The sequence below is a fragment of the Mesocricetus auratus genome, unplaced genomic scaffold (genome assembly GCF_017639785.1).
Source record: "Mesocricetus auratus isolate SY011 unplaced genomic scaffold, BCM_Maur_2.0 Super-Scaffold_15014, whole genome shotgun sequence".
In the NCBI taxonomy this organism is placed as follows: Eukaryota; Metazoa; Chordata; class Mammalia; order Rodentia; family Cricetidae; genus Mesocricetus; species Mesocricetus auratus.
Window position 1 is genome coordinate 60,475,359 of NW_024429186.1, and position 24,475 is coordinate 60,499,833.

At 38.5% G+C, this 24,475-nt stretch overlaps 1 protein-coding gene across 11 annotated transcripts in view; it reads left to right on the plus strand.

Moving 5' to 3' along the window:
* The window catches only part of Ralgapa1 (Ral GTPase activating protein catalytic subunit alpha 1), a 202,448-nt gene extending 178,480 nt beyond the window's left edge, over nt 1-23,968 (plus strand). For 5 of the 11 annotated variants that reach the window (XM_040743064.1, XM_040743070.1, XM_040743072.1 and 2 more), the window contains 3 exons: nt 14,285-14,409; nt 20,420-20,422; nt 22,632-23,968. In XM_040743064.1, the coding sequence (XP_040598998.1) occupies nt 14,285-14,409; nt 20,420-20,422; nt 22,632-22,780 (277 nt within the window). In that variant the 3' untranslated portion in view covers nt 22,781-23,968. Of the gene's footprint in view, nt 1-14,284; nt 14,410-14,910; nt 14,942-17,766; nt 18,250-20,419; nt 20,423-22,631 lie in introns of those variants that run through there. The other 6 variants (XM_040743065.1, XM_040743074.1, XR_005876329.1 and 3 more) reach the window with 5 other exon arrangements.
* Nucleotides 23,969-24,475: the final 507 nt, after the last annotated feature.

Consider the following 24,475-nt stretch of genomic DNA (forward strand, 5'->3'; position numbering starts at 1 on the left):
GGAGGGAGGAAGAAGAGGAAAGAAGGGCCAGAATAAAGAAAAAGAAAGGGAATAGATATGAAACTCTGGTGTGGAATAAATAATGGAGTAAGTTTGTTCTATGGAATTGAACCAGTAATCTAAAGGTACCATATTCTCATTCTCATATCCTACACCCAACTGTGGTTTTTCAGGACAGAGTTTTGAAAACTGTCCTGAAATTCACTCTATAGACTAAGATGCCCCCTTAACTCAGACAGAACTGTCTGCCTCTGCCTCCCGAGTGCTGGGATTAAAGGTACCAAGAACTAATATTAACCATATTACTAAGGACTTTGGGGTCATTCACTTGCTCACATATTTGTTGTCAGAGAAAAGCTAGAATTTAAAAAGCCTCCACTTCTTCCAGGTGTGGACGTGGTGGTAAATGTCTTTAATCACAGAGGCATGTGAATCTCTGTGAGTTCAAGGTCAGCCCAATCTAGTTATTGAGTTCCAGAATAGCCAAAGCTACATAGTAAGATCTTGTCTTTTAAAAAAAATCCCACGTTTGAGGAGCACACCGTGGTGTAGGAGAGGAGAGTCCTGTGACCTGGGTTAGTGAAGTGCACACAGAGAGCCCAGCAGAAGAGATGTATGCAAAGTAGGACAGGGATGCTGACAGTTGTGAGTGAGAAAAGATGGTGTTGGGTGGAGCAGATTAGGAATGGCTTTACCAAGGAATTCTGTTGTGCAGATTACTTTAAAGATGATCAGGACTTTATGGGACAGAGATAATTGAAGTTTTTCAGAATAGGAAAGGGATGTAGGAACATATGAAGTATAATATGGTCAAGAAATGAAAGTTGGGACCAGGGAGATAGTTCAGTGGGTAAAAACTGAATTATCAGCTGTGAAAACCCAACAGCCTGAGTTCATCCCTCTTGACCCACATGAAAAGCCATCTGCAGTGTGGTAGGTACATCTGTATTCCCAGCACTTCAGTGGTCAGATAGAAGGTGAAGATGGGGAGATTGGCCAGGAGCTTGCTTCAGGGCTTCAGCTGCTGGAGTGAAAGACCCTGCCTCAAAACAAAGTGGAAGAAGAGAACCAATGCCTACAAAAGTTGTTCTCAGACCTCCATGTGCATTCTCATTGCCCCATAAGTAAATAAGTATGGTTTTTAATGCAAGCAGATCACACTGTTGGGTGATGCAGGGCAAATGAAAGAGCAGTGAAGATGGAGGTTTCTTTCCTGACTGGTCCCACAGCCACTTTGCCCCAAATAAATACACAGACACTATATCAATTATAAGACTATTGGCCGATGGCTAGGACTTCTTACTGACTACCTCTCTCTTAATTATTAACCCATAACTACTAATTTATGTATTTCTACGTGGCCTTGTCTTACCAGAGAATGCGTGGCACATCCTATCTTCCTGGTCTCTGCATGGGGTCTCGCCCTGGTGATCTCTCCCTGCCTCCTCTCCCCAGAATTCTCCTAGTGTCCTAGTATCGCCTATACTTCCTGCCTGGCTAGTGGCCAATCAACCAATAAGAGAAACATATATACAGAAAGACATCCCCCATCAGAGCAGTAGCAGGTGAAGATGAAGAAATGGGTCTACACCAGACAGTGCGGCCAGAAATAAAGAAAAACAAAGTGATCTTGGTTTTCTGGTATTACTGACAACGTGGTGCTGGTGACAATCTTTTCTGCTTTTGTATGCCTTTTGCCTGATGATTAATAGAGGAATTACAATTTAAATTGATATTTTTTCTCCTTGATGAAGCCTTTCCAATGCATGTTTTATTAACTGTCATTTTCATGAATCTCAATTTTTTTTATAATTCATCAGGCAATTATTGTCAGGCTGTTAACAGTAATAGCTGGTGTCTTTTTTTTCTTAGTGAGATTAGGAAGGCATTTGTAAATGTTTGATAATATTTATGCATATTTGTCATTTTTAGAGAGCATTTGAGGTTTTCTATTTCCTCTGATAGATTCCTTGTGGTGCTGAGAATCAAACTCAGTGTGTATGCACCGGACAAGCACTCTACTGCTGAGCAAGCTGCACCTCAGCCCTTTGGTTTTTGAGACAAATGCCTTCTTTTTGTCTGTAGCCCAGGCAAGTCTGGACTCGCTGTGTATTGTACTGGCCTTGAACTCAGAGTCTACGTCTGCCTCCCAAGCTATTGAGTTTACAGATGCGTACCCCACACCTGGTTTAGACTATACATTCTTACATAACAATCTTAACTTGTTTTTATACAGTACTGGTAAATGAAGTTATTATAGCCTGTCCTCTTTGGGGATGGAGTCCAATTCCTATTTTAGATAGGCTTCATGACAAAAATAAAATAGTTCCACTATCTTATACATTTTTGTCAAGTCTAGTGTGACAATATAGCCTACAAATACCAATCTAGATAGTTGGGTCATATCTCAGTATGCCAGAGGCAAGATAAAGAACTCCATGAGGACCTGGACATACTGCTCCTAAAACACTCAAATCTGATGTTAGTCTACTTTTATCTTTAACCTCTCACCTGTGTTAACACAGGTTTTTCTTCTCCGTGTTAAAATCCTGTGTTCTGTGGGTGATAAGGGTATGCTGGTATATTCATATTAGTATTCACCATAGTGATGCAAAAGTGCATTCTAGTCTTTGTTTAAATATTAAAAACAACTGTAAACTCAAATGGTATTGGAGGGATTTAGAGAATAAATAAAGGCTATAACACAGAAATCAGTCTGCCTTGTTAAACCTATTGGACATAGGAGCTAAAGTGCTTTCAGTCCTTTTCATTTTGCTAAAAGGAAGAGTTTTTAATATTGAATTTTTATTAGTTCAATAATGGAATTACAATTAAAGTATGGGTCACAAATCTCCCCATTTTCTTCAAAATACGTTCTCTCGAACACTACGGTATAGCCTATTTAAATCTTAACTTTTGCTTGCCAAACCACTGTTACCGTCCATCTGTTCATGCCAGTTGTAAAGAAGATTCAGTTTTTAGCAAAGCTTTGCATTTCACATAAGGTATGTGAAGTGAAATTTCACAAGGGACATGATGGATCCTGATTCTTAGTGATAAACCTTTGGGGCCATCAGGGTTGGCATATGGTCCAGTATGATATGAAGGCTTGGGCTCCCTGGCTTCACTTCTTTGGCGTGAAGCTGATAAAACCTGGCTCTTGAGTATTATTTCACTGGACACCAATCATGGGCAGCAGGAACTGCCCATTTAACTCTCTGTGGGAAGGAAGCCCAGAGAGCATTCACAATGGTACCATTGTCAAGTTGCAAACTGCTCTGAACAGCTTGACAGCTAGGGAGGAGGGGAAGGGGTTGCTTTACTAATTGCTGCTCAGAAAAGAGAAGGAGCAAAAATAGCTGCTGTAGAACTGATGTTTCCACATTTACTTACTCTCTTGATAGGAGTGTTGACTTTCCTTTAGCACATAACTACTGTCAAAAAGAAAGCAAATGAATATATTTAAACAGCCACCTGTAGTGCTCCCATGTTAACATGCAGTATCTGTTTTCAGCCCACCAGCTTATACTACAGCAATGTCAGTTTTATTTCATGATATTTCTGTCGAGATGAAAATAATGTATTTTTATATCCATAAAATTTTTAAATGAGAATGGCTTAAAACCACCACAATTCACATATCAGATAAACTTTAAAAGCTAGTTTAGTTTCCTTTACACTTTTGCCTTTTTGGAAATCCCCAGGTGACATACACATACATACACACATACATGCATACATAAATCAACTATGTAATAGTTACAGATGCTAAAATGTACTAAAATAAATGATTTGGCACGTCTGAAGGTTAATTCCTACATTTAATAAGTAGCTAATGGCTGTTTTAGTCATGTACCCGTACCTCAGTGAGTTCTGACTAGCTAGTTTGAGTATCTTTCATCTACTCCGGTATTTGTATAACACTCCTTGAGCTTTCTGTGTCCTCTGGAACTCTTCCAACAAGCCGTTGGTCATTCTGTAGCAAGCAAACAGTGATGTGCTTTTTTTTCTTTTTTAAGTTAAAGCCTATTTTAAGCCTCCAGGGGTTCTGACCCCACAATGTATTTCCACGGGTGATTCTTTTTCCAGCTGAAATTAAATTGACTATGTTATATTTGGTATTCTATTTAAGCAGATACCCCTATACAAGAGCGAGAAGAGAGGTTTTAAAACTTTTTGCTGTGATTTCTTATATAACTGAGATGTTCTTGCTGAAGTTGGAGAAAGTCAAGTCCATGTTTTATAAAATTAGTGAATCTGTAAAATTTACTAGAATTCCCTCTCCTTGTATCCTCTTAAGTGATTTTAGTAAATGGCACCAGTGCAGTATTTCAAAAACAGTAATTCATTGAATGTCCATTCTTCCTTCTACTGCAGAATAGATTATATTTAAAGTCAAGATTAATGGACAGATTTTGATGTTAAAGCCCAGTGTCCCAGGCTATCATTCCCTGGGGGCACATAGTGCATTAGTTTAAGCCAATATACTGCTTATCATAGATTCTATGACCATATTTGAAATGGCAATTTGCTGTGCTTTGTTAATACTTTCTATGATAATAAAATCACTTTTCTGTATCCCCAATAATTACAGCATTTAAAATCTTAATTATATTAGTGCACATTTAAGTAGAGATAACATTTAAGTAATTGTATACTGTAAAATCTCACTTTAGAGTTTGGGGAGCTTTTTGGTTTGGGGTGATTTTCATTTTGTGTGTATGTGTGGGTGTTATTTTTTTTTCTTTTGCAATCATCTGACAAGGTTTGAGCTTAGTATTTAACTGAAACCTTTACATTAATTTTCTCTGCTTTGATGGACTGAAAATTTTGTTCCCAAAAGGAACAACATATATAGACTGTGTTTCTTGGACCCTCCCAGTAATTTTAAACTTACTCTAATACTAGCAATTTTGGAGCAGTTCTTTACTTAGTATAAAAATTGCAAATCAATATAGTATTCTCAAATTTATCTTAACAAGAATAGGTACAAATTTTTAATTTCATTAAATTTGAAGTCCAGATAACTCAGTTTTTCTTTTAGATGTTTTGTTTCATGCACCTTTTGTAAAGGTAGGAGAGAGATATATAAGTATTTGGTAGTCATGTTAGTGACTTTTGGAAATCACCAATGATTATTAGATTATTAAATCAGGAAGTATTTTCAGAGATATTAGATAGGTTTGAATTTTTAAGCCTATTTATTTGAGGCTAATCTTTCTTAATGTATTTACATGAACATTGGTAGAAATGGACTTATCAACTCTTCTAATGTTTTCATTTAGTAATTGACTGATTTACGAGCAATTATATATGGTACAAATGTATTCCACTCAGCTTTCAGTAATAGGTCTATCCTCACACTGCCTTAGCACCTGCTATGGATTTTGAGTCATCTGGCAGCCATGGGACTCCGATAAAGAAGTACCAGGTGTCCTGCCTATCTCTAATTGAGACGCAGTGAAAACAATACAGACTTGGCAATGTGGTTAAAAGGATGGATTAAAGCCCAGCTTTGTCTGCACTGACAAATCACAGCTTTTACTAATGGTGGAGGTAGTGTCAGCTACTAAAGAATTGCATTAATATAAGACATCATAAAACAGACAGTTGATCATAACCTGTTGCAGGCTTTTTGAGAAGTACTTCTGCTAGTGTGGTGCAATTAAACAATATATTTAGGAGAATTTGTTTTCACTACAGGTGAACTAGACTGCAGATTTCATGGCAGATTTAGCTACAGTAGGAAAGAAATGGAATATCCCTCCCCCTGCCACATCACTAATTTACCAGACATTGCTTTGTAAGGTAAACAATATAGTTTACATTCATTTTATAAATGATTGGTGCCTATTATCTCATAGAATACTTTAGTTGCCCTATATATTTCAGACTTATGTAATACTTTACAACTAATAGTAGCATGAAATCCTTAAAATTCATTTGTAAACTATATCTACACATATTGCATATCTTAATAAAATTCATCTTCATTACTCAAGGCTACTCAGTGATTTTTTTTTTGCCTCACAGTTTATAAAGGTATTTCATGGCCTTCTAAAACTATAATGTTAAATATCACTTGAATTCTTTTCTCATTTTTACTTTAGGACAATTTGAGGGTTTTTTTACTATGTTATATGTATGTATATAGTAAAGTACAATAATTATAGTGTAGATACATAAGCAGATTTGGTTAATGCTCATTGTCCCGGCCATCTTTGGGATAACATGCCTCGTAGTCCTTTTTTTCCTCCTCCGTAAAACACACAGATCAGTGAAATTAGACATAAAGAATACTGAGGCATTACCTAAAAGATCAGGTTTCTAGTCCCATCTGTGACTCAGCAGAACCTTTTTTTTTTTTTTTTTTTTTTTGTATAATTTGCTGTGTCCTCAAAGCAAGGAGACTTATTGCTGAATAAACACTTTTCTAGGTGGGGTGGGAGGGACAAAACAATCAGGCTTGTGACATGTACCCAAATCCCAAGCTCTTGAGAGGCTGAGGCAGAATGATCATTAGTTTCAGGCCAGTCTGAGCTCCAAAGCAACACTGTCTCCAAAAACATTAAAAAACAAACAAACAAAAAAGTAGTTCATGAGTTTGTTTTGGTTCAACTTCATATGGTTTCCTTGTGTAGAAAACAATTCATTTGGTGAAAACCACGTTTGCATTCTGATCATCTGGACTATGGAATGCTCTACTTTCTTGCCCCTCCTACCCATCCACATGATAAGGAGATAAACAACCTGAACTCCTTATCATGCCATGTTCTAGCTGGGATACTCAATAGACTTGCTGTGGTTTTTTTTAATTAATTGTTATTCAAATTAAAAGCAACCTTATTCTACATGCCAATCCCAGTTCTCTCTCCCTCCTGTCCTTCCTATTTCCCCCCACCATCCCCCCTTCCCACTCCCTCATCCACTCCTCAGGGAGGGTGAGGCCTTCCATGGGGAATCATCAAAGTCTGTCACAGCATTGGGGCAGGACCTGGGCCCTCTCCCTGTATCTAGGCTGAGAGAGTATCCCTCCATAGGCAATGGGCTCCCATTCATACACTAGGGATAAATACTGGTTCCACTGCCAGAAGCCCCATAGATTGTCCAAGTACCCCAACTGACACCCACGTTCAGAGGCCTGGTTCGATCTTATGCTGGTTCCCCAGCTGTTAAACTGGGGTCCATGAGCTCCCACTTGTTCAGGTCAGCTGTTTCTCTGGATTCCCCCAACATGGTCTTGACCCCTTTTCTTATCACTTCTCCTTCCCTACAACTGGATTCCAGGAATGCAGCTCAGTGCTTAGTTGTGGGTGTCTGCTTCTGCTTCCATCAGCTACTGGATGAAGAAAGAGTCTAGGATGGCATTTAAGGTAGTTATCAATCTCATTATAGGGGAAGGACATTTAAAGTAGCCTCTCCACTATTGCTTAGATTCTTAGTTGGGGCTACCCTTGTAGATCTCTGGAGATTTCCCTGGCTCCAGGTTTCTTGCTAAGCCCGTCATGGCTCCCTCTATTAAGGTAGCTCTTGCCTTCCTCTCCTTTTGTTCTCCCAACTCAACCTTCTTGATCCCTCGTGTGTTAAATGCATTTTAAAGTTACTTTTTACTCACAGTCAATTTATTAGGAGGTAACCCCTGCTGTAAGTTGAAGCTCATCTATATGTAAATGTTTTTCAGGCTTGTTTTGTTTTCACAGTTTCTCTCCTTCTGTAGCACAGGCTGGCCGCCTTGAACTCAAAATCCTCCAGCCCCAGCCTCCTAAGCACTGGTGCTACAACATCCAGATAATACCTTTGTCAGTGAGTACCCAGCTGACTCAGAAACATGCCCTCAATTATTGTATTGCCTACATGAATTTTCTTTAAGGTCCTTTCTCCTTTTTCAGTGGTGTCCCCTTTATACAAATAAAAATAGTTTAAACACTATTATAAAATTATGGCCGGGCGGTGGTGGCGCACGCCTTTAATCCCAGCACTTGGGAGGCAGAGGCAGGCGGATCTTTGTGAGTTCGAGGCCAGGCTGGACCGACAGCCTCCAAAACAATACAGAGAAACCCTGTCTCGTAAAAACCAAAAAAAAAAAAAAAAAAAAAAAAATGAAGAATTTTAAATGTTTAATTTTCCTTTAAGAATTATTGAAAGTGGAAGTGCATATTTGTCTGTGCTGAATTGTAATGGATTGTGATTCTTTACAACATTCACAGAATGGTTTCTTTGACAAATTATTCAAGAATAAATACTTAAAAGAGCAATTTCCAATTTTCCTTTCTGCTGATGAATTTTAATGAGACAAGTTTAAGTTCTCACTCTGTAGCTCTGGCTGGCCTAGAGTTCAAAGAGATTGGCCCACTTCTGCTTTCAGAGTGCTGGGACTAAAGACATGGCTCCCCGACCTGCTGCACTGTGCTGGGTCTGCTCTGTTGGTCGTTTTACTCTAGAGTCAGCGCGGTCAAGAGGTGGCACAGAGCCAAGTGTGCGCTAAGTATGACTGGGAGTGGATGTGGTGGGCTCACTGGACGTGGTTCAGAGGGCTAAGTGCTTACCACACAAGTGTGAAGCTTCAGGCTAAGTAGACTTGTGTAAGAAGAGGGGGACAAGGGATGTGCCTCAAGGAAGGCATGAGCTTGTCTTCTAACCTCCCCACACATGCACTGTGGTCCACAGACACAGTTCATATTATTAATTAGCATTGGTCTTTTTCCTGCTCCCATCTCTGTAGTCTCTTTCCTGGTGCTTAGTCTAGTAAACTACGCTCTCTTAAATAGTTTCTGAAAGGGTTGGTGACTCACACCTATTATCCCAGTACTTGGGAAATGGAGACAAGAGAATCAGGAGTTCAAGATCATCCTTGGCTACACAGTGAGTTCTAGGCCATCCTGGACTACTTAAAACCCTGTCCCAAGAGACAAAGGAAAGAAGAGAAGGAATCCTTTCTGACTTTGAGGGGCAGGTTGTGGTGGCACTTCAGTGTTGCTGTTGCACTTTATAGACTAGAGGTTCTGCGTGTGTTTATGCTGCATTTTAATTGTTCATTTTGTGCTTTGATTGGTAGAGAAACTAATGTCTTAGGAGCAGAGGCCATGCAATTTTATCACTGTAGTTTCAATACCTACTACAAGTTGCAAGACTGTCTTACAAGTAGCTTGTTTATTGACCAAATGGTTCTAATAATTAAAGTAGTACCCAGATTATAGCCACTTCAATTACAACTCAGAGTACAATTTAAATAGCACTCTCCAATACAATTGTTCATCCAGTAGTCAGAATTTCTAAATAATGGTTTCTGTCAGAATTCTCCCTGTGATACTTCTCTTGGAATCTTGAATACAGAGAAGAGACAAGAAACTCCTACTCCTCAAAGCTACAGAGAATCACAGGCTGAGTGTAGAGCACATGCTGCTGAAGAGAACCAACAAGTCCAGGGTGGGCTTTCTGTACCTCCCTAAGCCTGCATCGATAACAGATTCCACAACTTCAGGCTTACTTTAGAAGAAGCCATCTTTATGGTGTTTATTTTCCCCGTTATTTAGGAGGTAACTCATTAAACCACAAAGAGGAACATAAGCAATAGTAAAAGCATTTTTAATATTTGTTTACAATTACAATTTTCATAGCACATGAATTATGCTTTATTCATTCATGTATATGTGTAGTTAAGTTGTGTATGCATGCAAAACTTTCCATTTCATTTAGTGTAACCATGAATTACATTCTAGCTAAATGTACAACCTACTGAATCATGCCTTGGTATCAGTGATCCCAAAACTGAAAATGAAACTGAGCAGGTGGCATACCCCTTTAATCCAGGCATTCAAGAGGCAGAAGCAGGTGGATCCCTGGGAGTTGGAGACCAACCTGGTCTACAGAAGTAGTTCCAGGACAGCCAGAGCTACATAACAGAGAGACCCTGTCTCCAAAACTGAAAAGTGAAAGTGTTCTTATTTCTTATAGTAAAAGGAGTTTAAAATTACAGGATTAAGAAAACTGTAGAGATCCAAGGCTGTAGCTTCTTTAAGAACAAGTCTCCCTTTTAGTCTAGTCTCCTTACAGTTTAATAAAATGAAAATATTTACTATTTAACCTTTTCTTCATGTTTAATTTACTTTAACATGAAGTAATCAAAAGCCCTCTGTACATGCCACAAATCATAAACATTACTGACATTATTATAGAGTCCTGACATGTGAATATAGCTATATTTTGATGGATGTATGCTCACTTTGTCACCCAAACTAGCGTGGCATTTAAGACCCTCTTGCCTTAGCTTTCAAAGTGCTACGATTATATGCGACTATGTCTGGCAACAAAGCTAGATTTTCTGCCTCGGCATTGAAAATTTTCCTAGAGCAGGGCATTGTCAAGTGCACCTGTAGTTCCAGAAGATGCTGTGTTCACGCTTAGCTTGGAAGGATGTAAACAGGGAGAAAAGGGAGTGGAAATTGTCAAGACATCACCTGCCATTTACAAAAGCACACACCAAACATTAAACTAGTACAAAAATAATATATCTATTATATTGGTTACATTGCTGACAGATGAACAAAATTTGTCCAGAAGAGTTTTACAGTTACTAAAATATCATTAGCCAGGCGGTGGTGGCACATGCCTTTAATCCCAGCATTTGGGAGGCAGAGACAGGTGAATCTCTGTGAGTTCAAGACCAGCCTGGTCTACAAGAGCTAGTTCCAGGATAGCCTCCAAAGCCAAAGAGAAACCCTGTCTCAGAGAAAAAAAAACTATTCATAAAGCTAATCCTTACATTTGGATATAAGGTCACTGCAGAGGTCCATACTTCAATAAAGTATTGAACATACTTTTAAGTACATTTAAAGTTCAAGAAAAATATAACAGCATTTGTCCCAGTGTAGCAATGAAAATAATACTCAGCTCTGATGTAGAGGGGTCTTTGGGTTACAGTGTATTTATATTCTTTAAAGTCCTAGTAAAGTAAATAGGGACAGACGGTGATGTCCCCATAAACTGCAGAAAAGGGAACTCATAATTGTCTTTCCAGAGCCACCTTTATCAAATTTTTAAGCTAATTTTACCTTGAGATGTCTTAAATTTTTACAAGTACTTCTGTGAAATCATCTTAGGTCTACACTTTAAATTTAATTTTACTTCTGAATATTTTTGTTAGTTCCACTTCAACTTTTTATCATCTTACTCATTTCAGTGTTTAATTTTAATGCCATTTGCAACACTTACTCACAGTAGTGAGTAGCTTTTTGCTAGCCACTGAGTTTATGTGTGTCAATTTATAGGTAGTAATAACTCTTCCCTAGAGAGCTGCCTCTAAGAGTGACCTGCTATGAAGAGGTTCAGGCATTTGCTGCTTCAGATGCTGGTGACAACTGCAGATACCATGGCGACTCTTTAGAGCCGTTAACCATTACAATCACAAAAGTGCCTTGTGTGGACCCAGGACGTGGTGGAAGTTTATCACATCTCCTAATTGTATGTTTTTTGGACCAAAAATTGTGAATGTGTATGAACAGTAGGTTAGGTTTGTTCATTTTTATGTTACTTAATTTGGCTGTAACAAACTTGAAGAAACTATAAAGAACACTTACTTTTAGAAATTGGGTTACTTTAAGCTGTAAGTATTTACCCAGTTTCTGAACTTAATCCACAAAAGGGAAAGTTCAGGTGTTAGCCTGTGCTAATATGTGATGAGTTTCCCATGTAAAAGCTCACTCTTTCACATAGACTTAAACTTCTCAAAATTAAGAAGCCTGTTTTCATTAAATACATTGTGTGTTTTATATAAAATGTTACATGTCTGGAAAACCTTCCATTTTATAGGACTATGTGCTATGGCTTAGAGTTATGTTGCTTTATAAACCTTTATATAGCACAGTAGGTCACCCTTCATTGTGCTTTATTTACCTAATCTTTTTTTTTTTTGCTTTGATGAATTTGGCCAATTGGAATTATCCTCCTTGTTTTAAAAATATTAACATTTGCTTTTTCTGCCTAGTTTTTTATGTAAACTCTAAATAAGATAAAGTAAAATATTTCATTTATAGACCCTCTAAAGTAGAGCATTTTCAAAGCAGGTAGCTGTCTCCACCCTGCTTTTCATGAAGCGTTTTACCCATTCAAGCAGACTTTTAAAAACAGCTTGTTTTGATAGCAGACTGTTCTCCTGTGGGCCTTCAGCCTTTGCTTCCTGGCAGCACCTTTGGTGCGAAAAGAGAGTGATCAATTGGGAGACTATCAGTGCCAGCATGCATAGAGTGATAAGTTAACACACCACTGGGAATTTCTAGGGCCCACCAAGATACTTCACTTCTAATGTGCTAACAAGCTCACTTTTCTACCTCTTGCCTCTTCAGTTATTTTTTTTCTCAGAAGAGCTTAGAAGTTGAGTGCATCAGGCATAATGAAAAGCTCTGTAGGAGGGAGAAGCAATAACCCCATTTTTCCCTTTTCAGCCAAATAGAAAATTAGTTTCTGGTAATACACAAAGGCCAGTATTTTTTGTACAAGGGGCACTGCTGTGAATCAAAGGACTCTATTAACTGCAGAAAATTTGGCAGCTGTGAATCTCCCCCAATGAAAAAAGTACTTTCCAACAAGTTGTGAGATATGTGGTATTATTTAGATTGAACAGTCAGTTCCATCCTCTTCCATTTAGAACCATATATCTTCTTTTTAAACATGCTATGTTACTTTCTATGTTAAATTTGCCTCATAAATGTCTGTTCTCTGTCCATAAAATCCTTCCTCATCACCAGTCACTTTAATACATCTTACCCTGTTGCTACCTATTTCAGAAGTAAAATTCTTTTGGAGTTCAACCACAATGTACAGAATTGAAAATAATAAATTGTAGCATCCAGGTTATTTCAATATTTGATGCAAAACCATAGATTGTAATCCAAGAAGCTAGATATGAGGCATCAGAAAGGCAAATGATCCTTCTAAGTCATGTCCCAATGGCAGTCTGTCCTCTAACTAGCAAGCCTTTTGCCACCTCCTAATAAACTTTTGTAAATGTAACTGACCATAATATCACCCACTGAATTATCTGTTTAAATTAGCTCCCAAATGATTTTTCCTAGTTTGAGTTATAATTCCTAGAATTATAGAAGTGAAATATTGAACTGTAATTTTAAAAAGAGAATAGCAAATTTTAAGATGGAAATACTAAAGTGGCTTTTAGGGAGAGAAAAATCAATGGAAAAAGAAAAACCAATGGGTGAGTTTTGGTTCTCCCTATGTAAATGTCTTGTGTGTGTTTTTATTGTCTTTGTTTAAATGTCTACATCGCACACCAAGTACAGCAGGAGAACTTAAAACCTGAAGAAACGTTAGGTGGTTTCTCAGTTCAGGAACTGTACGACACGAAGTCGGCATGTGCTTTTTCCTGATAATTGTCTGTTGCTGCCTGCTGCTCTACACTTTGACAGCCATTTCCATAGTTGCTTTCATGAACAACAGAAATATTCTCTCCCTTTCTTGCCCTTTCTATGCTAACAGCACAATCAGACCTGCTGAAACAGGAAGCCTGGAGTGGGGTTGTTCAAAAGCAACAACACTTCAAGGTACTGGTTGCTTGTCAATAATATCAGGGAATAATATGTGATAAGAGCGAAGTACAGTCTCTCTCTGTCAGTGTCAGTGCCCTGTCGATGCTTTGTTGGACAGTGTTTAGGAGCCCCATGGACTCTTTGCAAATATTCCTGCTTGTTTCAGTGTTGTAATTGAAGGGGTATTTTTTTTACTGACACACAGATTCAGCTATGCATTTATCTTAACTGCATGGAGTTATTCAAGGATTATAACAACAGTAGTCTTCCATTCAAAATGAGAACAATTGTTGAGAAAATACAGAGATTTTAAAAATGAAGAAGATATGTAGGAATTTCACAATAAGTCTTTACAAATAAAAAATTGAGAATTTGGGACATAGTATTTTTTTAAGCATAGTACAATTTTACTGAATGACTTTGGGAGTAAATCTGCAGATGAAAGTTGATTAACAAGAAGGGCCCAGACTAAGCAACTAACAATTGAATCTTTTCTCAAACCTTTCTAATCATAAATCCGGTATTATAATTATTCTTTAGCAACTTGCTGTTAAACTGCCACTTGTCATGGAGTCAACGGAAATAAACTGCCACTAAGAAGCACATTTTTATACTTTAGAAAGGGGCACTTTTAGTCGTGTGTAAGAACAGAGAACAGTCACCAAGGGAGGGTGCACTGTTGTGGTCCTCTCAGAAAATGAGCTTGCACACATCCTCCCAGTTCATCCTTAACAGAAGGGAATCAGCTATGAGGAGAGAGCACGGTACCTGCAAACAATTGTTCAGCACCATTTAGAACCAACAACATTTGAAGACTTTGCAGCACAGGTTTTCTCTCCAGCACCCTACCATCACTTACCTTCTGATGCAGGTAAGAATAAAGGAAAGTATTGATAGCTTATCATGAACTCAAAATGCAATACCCTTTTCTTCTAAACCTTGATTGCATAAGATTCTCATCATTGAAATACATTATTTATGACTATTTGAGTTTGGCCTATAAATTTATTTCCTTTTATCTGACTGTGGTTCTTTTAAAAATCCAATAATCTTCATATAAGTACATGGTCCACATCACAGTCACTGACTCTTGCATTTCATGAGATTCTGAAGCAGAGGGCACTCTCTCGACTTCAGAGGATCAAATTTTACGGATATGGTATCATTATCTCTAATGAAGCTAACTCAGTCTAGATCTAGAATATTTAGTACAGCAAATTATCTTATAATATTTGAAGATTTTAAGAGGGTACTGCATTAATACATTTAACTAATTTTAAAGAAATCAGAAAAAAATGACTCATGGCCTTCCTATTCTGTAATATCTTGCACTCCTTATGATTGTTTCATTTATTTTATTTTCCCTCTTTAGATCATTAAGTATCAGTTCTGTTTATCTGAAGGTAAGACAAAGTGTCAACCAAAGCATCTTCTGTTCTTCTCCCATTTCCTTTTTCCAGAACTAGCGAGCTCTGCGCTTGTAACTCAGACAATAAGCAGACTTAACACTGCCCTGGTTTATACTAAACAATTCAAAGTTGTCACTAAATTTTTCCCAGAATTATACTAACTAACCCAGGTCTGCATGAAACACTAACATGGTTTGGGGATAAAGTAACTAATGATAGGACTCCTTGACTGAAACTTGTTATACCCTGTTATATTGACTTCTTTTGTTTGTTTGTTTCTCAGCATGAAAAGTAGCTCTATTGAACTGACATCATGTGGCTTTGTATTTTTGCAATACATTCTATTGTTACCAGATATCTGAACTCATCGTTGGCATTGCACTAGGCACTTGAAATCCAGCAATGAGTGTTGTGGTGATGTCTAAGGGAAGCAGAAAGAGCATAATAGGAACTTGGCCACAATAAAGTACTTCTCATTCTCATTACAGCAAATACACATATATATATATCAGATAAATTTAAATGCACAGTAGTTTTTTAAACTAATCTATTTTTAGTCTATTTTATAGAATTATAATTCTCAGTTGAGGTTTCTTTAATGAAATTAAAGCTTTCCTTCAGTAATAATTAATTTGCCATCAGAAAAATAATTTTACCAAAGAACTTAGAAGCCTTTCAACTAAAAGACCTAGCAAAGGGAAAACATGTCATGCGAGGTTAAATCTTTTGAAAATAATATAAAAAGTGTAAGACTGACTTTCATAGATGTACACTCTGTAAAAGTGATCAGTTTGGCATTAAGATGAAAACATGAAAGAATGGAAAGGTATCCAAGCTGAATCAGAAAACAGCACAATGAAAATCACTGTTGTGTATTTGGGCATCGGCACTGTCAGCTACAGAGACTTTCTGGTAAGATGCAAGGCTGTATTCAGCAAGTTCCATCATCAGGGAATGACTGATAGACTGGGCTCCGCACTAGGCTCACTGTCACTTCTGCTTACAAATGCTGTTCCATTCCTGTTGCTAGTCACCAGCTAGAATCTCTAGTATTCATCATCTTAAAGTTCTTTTCACATTTTGTATATTTTCCTGCGCATTCAGCAGATAGACACATGGAAGTAAGTTACAGCACAGGGTATTGTTACAGTAACCATCAAGGCGCTGTTGGCTTCATTTTTAATGTGTTAATGTTCTTATGAGTTTTTTCAGCACGATACTTGATGTGGTTGTTATCTAAACAGAAATTAAAATAGGAATTTAAACATAGACCTAATATTGTGTTTAAATTTTTAAGTTAACTTTTTAAAATTGTCTCTGCCTTTAGGACCATTAGAGACATGCATGCTGGTTTTATTAAAGGTGTTCTACCTCTGAATGACATGTATCAGTGTTACTGAATACATTTTTTCAGACTTTTAATAGTTACAACAAGTTTTTCTCAGAATGGTACTCAGTTCAACCCAATAAGCTATAGTTATAAAGCTTGTACTTGCAGAATAATTTTTCTTCCATTTCAAATCTTTGTTTTCCTGTCATATTTCATTTCTTACATAGAAAACAATCCTTTAAACTTTTAAGTCAAAACAGGAGACTTTGAAGTCAGTATTTCATAACAGTTTGGACCTGACTGCTCCTTTGCAAAACTGACATAGTATGATGCTTATTGGATTTTTTTTGAGACAGAGTCTAGGCTTGCACCAGCCTGCACACATGTCTGAATTCATCTTTTAGTTACAGAGGTGTTTGCCCATTCATGAAATGGATTATTGCAATTGAGAATCAGCTTAAGATATCATGTGTATATAAGACAATACTAATCAGTGGTAATATATGTGAAATTACGCTTTTTTAAAAGATGCTAGCATGCAGATATTCTTTGTAGCCAACCCTGTAATATACTTTATTTAGACTCAGTGGAATAGTATTCATAGGAAACTGGAAGGATAGCCCAGTGGTAGAATATATGTTTACCAGACTCAGAGCCCTGGCTGAGCTCATTCCCTACCTGGGGGAGGAGAAGTAATATCTGTATTTATATAATTCGGTTCATCTAAAATTTCCTGGTTAACAGTAATTGGCTAATAGTGATGACATTTAAAACCTAAAATTTTTTTCATGTAACTTTATTTAAATAGATGTGAAAGATTTCAGTGTACCATAATTGATCCATAAATTTCATAACTGTGTTTTCTCAAAATGTACTGTCTGTGGCACTAGACTGATAACTTAAGGGAAATTATTTTTATCCCTAAGGTCATTGAGAGAAATACTGTGATGTCACAGTGTTGATCTTCCATAACTACATTAAAACATTATTAAATTTTTCTTGTCTTTTATTTAAAAAAAAGTTACAGGAATTTTTTTATCTTCATCAGGCATGAATGTGGAAAATATCAAAAGTTTTATATACTATACACACACACACAGACACAGTGAGAGAGGGAGAGATAGAGAGAGAGAGAGAGAGAGAGAGAGAAAGAGAGAGAGAGAGCCCATTTCTTCTAACTGTAAATTTGAAAATACAGTTGTTCTTGTTCCTGGCCAGATTACAGTGATAGTTCAAAAATACTCACATTTCTCCCTAATGTTACATTGTTTTTTGTAATAAAAAATTACAAAATTCTGTTGAGGAACAGAATCCTATTTTGCTGTGTATAATAAATACTAATCAGTTTGTCTTTCTCAATTTAGCACTAAAAATATACCCATTGTTCTAATACTATGTATTTTTATTATATCAACCATAAGTATTGAATAGTATATCTGGAATTACATGTAAGCCTCCAATAACTATCTTCTTTGGGGTTGTTTTTCAGCAGCTTAACTATTCTTTAGCAATTAAGGAGTTGACTAATAACTTGATTATCTACATATATGGACATGAAAATATGTATATATCAGTAAGTCTATATATACACCATTTTTATAATTACCTTTAGAAAATATCAGCCTTGCCATTCATTACCATGTAGGTGTTATTGTGTGTAGATAGGTTAGGATGTGTAACTGTTGGGTTTTTCTAAATATTTAAGGAGGATGTGTCATCAAAATTAGACACTGTTTTAGGTACTTTAAGTTCAGTGTCCTTTAAATGTTATTTCAAACTTTCCTCCTAGACATTGAAATAATCTAAAAAAAAGTGTTTTAGCTCCTTCAGAAGATACTTATATTAAAAAACTAAACATTAGTTATAAGTGCCAATATAAAAATCAGTTTCCTTCGCCGGGCGTTGGTGGCGCACGCCCTTAATCCCAGCACTCGGGAGGCAGAGGCAGGCGGATCTCTGTGAGTTCGAGGCCAGCCTGGTCTACAAGAGCTAGTTCCAGGACAGCCTCCAAAGCCACGGAGAAACCCTGTCTCGAAAAACCAAAAAAAAAAAAATCAGTTTCCTTCAATATATTAGCATAATCTATAAATTTATTTAATAGTTTTTAAAAAACAGATTCCTGCTCAAATTTGTGTGTCAGTGGATTCATCTGAACTTGTAGACAGGCAAATTTGTTCTTTTCACTATCTCGCACTTGGAAATTTGACTTTTATATTATTAACCAGTGGTTAAAACTAACTTAAATAGCATAATTTGTGGCAATAATTGCTAAGTTCAGTTTCCATATGGTTGATGTAAAGCTTTTGTAATGAAAGTGATAAAGGACTGCAGGATGTGGACCCTTTCATTACATCTTCACAGCAGACCTATGCAGTTTTAAAAGGAGAAAGATGACACCAGGACCACCTCATAAGTGATGAGGTCAGCATTTTACCCTGACCCTGTCTCCTTCAGAGCTCATGGCCTCAACATCATAGTTGCCATTGGTCTCTCAGACCCTTACTATTGCTAGCAGTGGAAAGGGAGAGAGAGGGTCAGGGTCAGGGAGAGAGAGAAGGAAAAGGGGAAGAGGAAGAGAGAGAGAGAGAGAGAGAGAGAGAGAGAGAGAGAGAGAGAGAGAGAGAATATAGTTACTATTATTATAAGCAAGAGTCCAGAAGTACCTAACCTCATTCTTGCTAACAGTCACATTGTCTCTTAGTTCATCTAATGAAAGTTGCTTTCAAAGTTACAGTATTTTAAAGGCATTATTAGCCAATAACTTTAGGAAGTTTTTGTTGGTTTTGTTTTGTGCCTGCCTGGGTGCGCGTTTGGTTTTGGGGTTTTTTGTTTGTTTTTTGGTTTTTTAAGACAGGGTTTCTATGTAAGTTCTGTCCTAGAACTCACTTTGTAGACCAGGCTGTCCTCAAACTCATAGAAACCCACCCACCTCTTCTTCTTGAGTGCTGGGACTAAAGGATTGTGCCACTACCACTCAGCAACTTTAGGAAGTTTTAAAGTGGTCAGCAGATAGTATAGACCAAACCAAAATAAATTTAAAAATCATTTATATTCCCTTTAAAAAAGGCTGTGGAGCCTCCTGAAGTCATATCCGAGGTATCATCTATGATGGTTTATTGTAATCAGCATGTAGCTTGTACTGTCAGAGTGTAGACAGTCTGTGGAGCACTTTGATAGGGTTAAGTACGTGGATGTAGGATCCACCCTGGAAGATACAGTAATGACAGAAGTAATTCAGTTGTATCTTCATGATTCAGATGGTGTAAATCAATAATTAGGAAGATTAGGTTGTGACAGGAAATGGCAAGTGTGACTGTTTTCTTTACAAATCCAAAACTGGGGCCTGCCTCTGGTGAACTGCTATAGAATGGCTGTGCTGAGTATATTCCACATGTCACTTGTAGAAATGTAAGCTTGAGACCTACACCAACCCTGTCTCTGTTGATTTTAATTGCATGAGATGAAATGAAATCATTTTAATGTGGCTATAGCTACCTCATTACGCAGTACCTATGTAGAGTTCCTGTGACTGCGTTGTGAGGCAGTATAGAAGACATGGGAGAACTGCTGACTTTGAAGAAAGTATTTTCTAAGTAGAGAAGTGGAATAAGCACCCCAGTGCCCAAAGATGGGCTGTCTTCACGGTCGTTAAAAAGTGGTGAGGAAAAACACACAGTCATTCTCATTGTTAAACTGCCTTCCAGAGATCAGGAGTTTCAACCAACAAAAGCAGTTGATGGGAATATTTTAGTTTTCTTCAAAGACTCTTCATTCTAGTACTAGGTTTGAGGATTAAGAATTAAGCAGAAGAAATGCTCTTTTCTGGGATGCTTGAAAGCAGTTCTCTTGAGTAAAACTTCTGTGGTGATGTGAATGTCACATGTCTGCTCTGTCCAAGATGGTAGCAACTAACCAGGTGTGACTGAGCAATTGAATATGACTAGTGTAGCAAAGAATTTAAGTTTTAATTCCATGAAATTTAAACAGTTGTAGCTATTACCTCGTTACACTGTCTATCTAAAGATCTTAGGATGAATTGTCAGACAGTATCAGTGCAGTGAACACATTAGACAGTAGATGTTTCTTGGCTCTCTCACACACTTTTCTCCTGTTCTCTTTCCTGTTTGAACTTGTTTTGTTAGTTGGTAAGTATGGCATCTGAAGTAGTGGAGCATTGGCCATTGTGGAACATCTCCACCCTAACTCATCGCATGTCAGTCATGTTTATAACACAAACCTGCTTGTTCTGTTGCTCGGGTAACGCCTGTAGCACCTGCCGTCTCTCTGGCGTCTGTCCTCCTCTTTTGTCCTCCGCTCTGCTCCCTGCTGCATTTCTTCCCTCACAGCAGAAAGGCATGCACTGCTAGATCTGTCCCTCCCAAGCCCCGCTAGAGACACTGGCCCTCGGGGGAACAGCACTGGGACGGAAGACCTCTCTTCACCTGCGTGGGTGGCACCAGGAAACTCAGCTACTGCCCCTCGCTGTCCTTTTCCCTAAGTGAGCTGTGGGCTCAACAATCTCTGATTATTCTAGTCTGTGTCTACTCTGAGCCAGCTCAGATCATTAAGAAGAGTAAATCTGAAAAAAAATAGACTTCCTGCTTTATTTTATCGGCCAGCCTCATGTTAATTAGAAGGAAATGTGAGAGGAGACACTTTGAGCAGGTCGTGCACAGGCTCCAGTGGCAGCATGGTTCCCCTTAGCCGTGCATATCTGTCCCCAAGGAGAGTTGTAACAGTTGGCCTTGAAAAGTACTTTGGAGAACTCTTTGGGGATGTATTCTTAAGATACCTCAATAGGATCTGTACTTCCTGAGCATTTTTGTTTTTCTGCTACTTACATGTAGACCTTTGATTTAAGCAGGAGTGTTTCATTACATAGAAACACTAGCAGAATTATTTCCAGAATGTCAGGGAGGATCTGGAAGAACTGCCCTGTAAATGACAGAGAATTTTCCTGTTTGAATTTGTTTTGCCTATTTTTCTATGTCTACTAATTCTACTGCTAATTGTAAACATCTAAGCTAATGGACACAAAAGCATTACTAAAGACATTTTCTTGGTTGGGTTGCTTTGTCTCGGGAATTTGGCTGCTCCTTGTATGGCGTACTACATACCTGGCATGGCCTCCTGAGGGCCTCTCTGTTTGGAGCTGGTGTGTGGTGTGAAGGTTCTCTCTGTTTGGAGCTGGCGTGTGGTGTGAAGGTTCTCTCTGTTTGGAGCTGGCGTGTGGTGTGAAGGTTCTCTCTGTTTGGAGCTGGCGTGTGGTGTGAAGGTTCTCTCTGTTTGGAGCTGGCGTGTGGTGTGAAGGTTCTCTCTGTTTGGAGCTGGCGTGTGGTGTGAAGGTTCTCTCTGTTTGGAGCTGGCGTGTGGTGTGAAGGTTCTCTCTGTTTGGAGCTGGCGTGTGGTGTGAAGGTTCTCTCTGTTTGGAGCTGGCGTGTGGTGTGAAGGTTCTCTCTGTTTGGAGCTGGCGTGTGGTGTGAAGGTTCTCTCTGTTTGGAGCTGGCGTGTGGTGTGAAGGTTCTCTCTGTTTGGAGCTAACATGTGGTGTGAAGGTTCTCTCTGTTTGAGCTGGCGTGTGGTGTGAAGGTTCTCTCTGTTTGGAGCTGGCGTGTGGTGTGAAGGTTCTCTCTGTTTGGAGCTGGCGTGTGGTGTGAAGGTTCTCTCTGTTTGGAGCTGGAGTGTGGTGTGAAGGTTCTCTCTGTTTGGAGCTGGCGTGTGGTGTGAAGGTTCTCTCTGTTTGGAGCTGGTGTGTGGTGTGAAGGTTCTCTCTGTTTGGAGCTGGCGTGTGGTGTGAAGGTTCTCTCTGTTTGAGCTGGCATGTGGTGTGAAGGTTCTCTCTGTTTGGAGCTGGCGTGTGGTGTGAAGGTTCTCTCTGTTTGAGCTGGCATGTGGTGTGAAGGTTCTCTCTGTTTGAGCTGGCATGTGGTGTGAAGGTTCTCTCTGTTTGAGCTGGCGTGTGGTGTGAAGGTGCTCTCTGGCGGCGCAGTGCAGCTGGTCTTCCCTCCCACTTGCCGTGCCCCGCCCTGCATGCTGGCGGAGCTTAGAATCCATGGACTTTCAGACCCAAAGGTTTATTTCCCATTGCATTTTCCAGGGTGCTGGCTCTGGACACGATGATTAGTGTTTTCTTTAATATGACATGAGCCACCAGATCACAGGGTTTCAAATGTATTAGTAAGCTTTGGAGACTAGCAAGTCTGGGACTGTTTTTTGTTTGTTTGTTTGCTTGTTTGCTTGCTTTTATCTTCTGATGTCCTTGTGAAGGGTTGGGATTCTGCTCCAGATAGCAGCAGAAAGGTTGTCGCAGCTTGAGAGACTGGAGAATACTGACATGTTCACTCTCTCCTACAGGATCCTACCCAGAGAGTCTGCCCAGTGACACTCCCACAGCAGCCCAGGTAGACGGGGCTGACCTGGCCTCTCCAATGTCTCCTCGAACTAGCAAAAGCCGCATGTCCATGAAGCTGCGTCGGTCCTCTGGCTCAGCCAATAAATCCTAAGGAGACAGCAGCCCAGCAGTGATCAGCAGTAGCCACCTGACACAGACGTAGCATAAACTCTTTCTGGCCTCATGTTTGCCATACATTCATGTTCCTTCCTGTACACTTATTTGAGAAAACACTGGACTTAAAGTAATTTGCAACTTGCTGTTTTAAATTTGGACTGTTTATTTAGTTCAGTTTTTCCACACTCCGTGCTGCCGTATTTTGAGGGGATCGAGTTTTATTTCATATTCTTCACCTTCCTAGATAATCATGTCTTAGTAGTGCTACCTTCAAATTCATGATTCATGTTGAGTCAAAACATAATTAGACAGATAGTCTGATATTATTTATTGTGCCTCATTACAACTTTATAATTCAGTAAATCCATAGTTTTTACAAATGTAACTTTTTTTAGTGCTGGGAATGGAAGCCAGCATCCCTAGCATGCTAGGCAAGCATAAAGCTTTTGGAAAGCTAGAGCGAAGACTGCTCATCTGTCCGTCTGTTATATAGGGTGTGTGCAGACTGTGTTACAAACAGAAACACTCTAATGGTCATGAGCAGCTCAGATTCCAACGGAAATCACACTCATTAACTCTCTTCCCAAGTCAGGGTCTCATTTCTCGGCAGTGCAAATGGCGACACAACACATTGAATAACTAGGAAAATCACCGCTGAACTTTGATTTCTGTTTAGCTCCCAAACAACTTTGTTCTGCTTTTTTAGGTGGTATCACCATTAACTGCTATTTCTAATTTGAGGCTGCGGTTTTGTTATTAGCCAGTTTATCCTGGTGTATCTGTGTGGTTTCTAAAGTACCAAAAAGAAGGTGGTGGAGAAAAGGGTGGGATACTTTTCTCATATTAATGTCTTGCTCAAATTATGTGTATTGTTTAAAAAAGCAAGGGAACATGACCCAGGAGTCTTAAGTTAAATCTATTTTAGTACTAAACTTGCTACAGGTCAGGTTGGTATGCACCCCACCTCCAGAAGGGTTTCCTGTAGTAAATAAGCTGCCCACTTTTGTTTAACACGGGCATCTCCTATGGAAATGTAGCATGATTGATACCAACTGCATGTGTAAATACATCATCCTGACAAACCACAGAATATAAATTATGTATCATTCATGTAGTGTCTACAGATTTGTAATGGACAAAAAGATGACATGGTATTTAATAAAACAAAATAAAATATTCTTCACACTTCGTCCATGATTGTATTCTGTTTAATATATTTCCAGACTTAAAGGCTGCAGGGCTGTGTAATTGGGAGATATAACATATCCCCTACAGTAGCTGAGCTAATCGTGAAAAGGTAAACATAAATGCCATTTTCAGAAGCAGCCCAGCGTACCTCAGAGGTCCTCCGCTGTCAGCTGGAGCACAGAAACTCCTCCACTGCCTAAGTCTGACCAGAAGCTTGGCCAAAATCGATGAATCTATCTCATGACATTTGACTTTTTACGTTTTCAGTGTTTTTTAATATACTTTCAGGAATAAAACTTGCTACCAAATTTTTCTAGGCAAATTTCTAGAGTTTGTGTGTGCTTTTTTAAATTAATGCTCATAAGTAAAACAATCAAATGAGCAAAGAGACCCTGTACAAATGTGTTTAAAACAGTGTAGAGAGTTTCCCACAGCCAACAGGAAGAATTTTTTTTAAAGGAAAATCAAACTTAACTCCTGCATATTTCTGTTGGACTGGTAA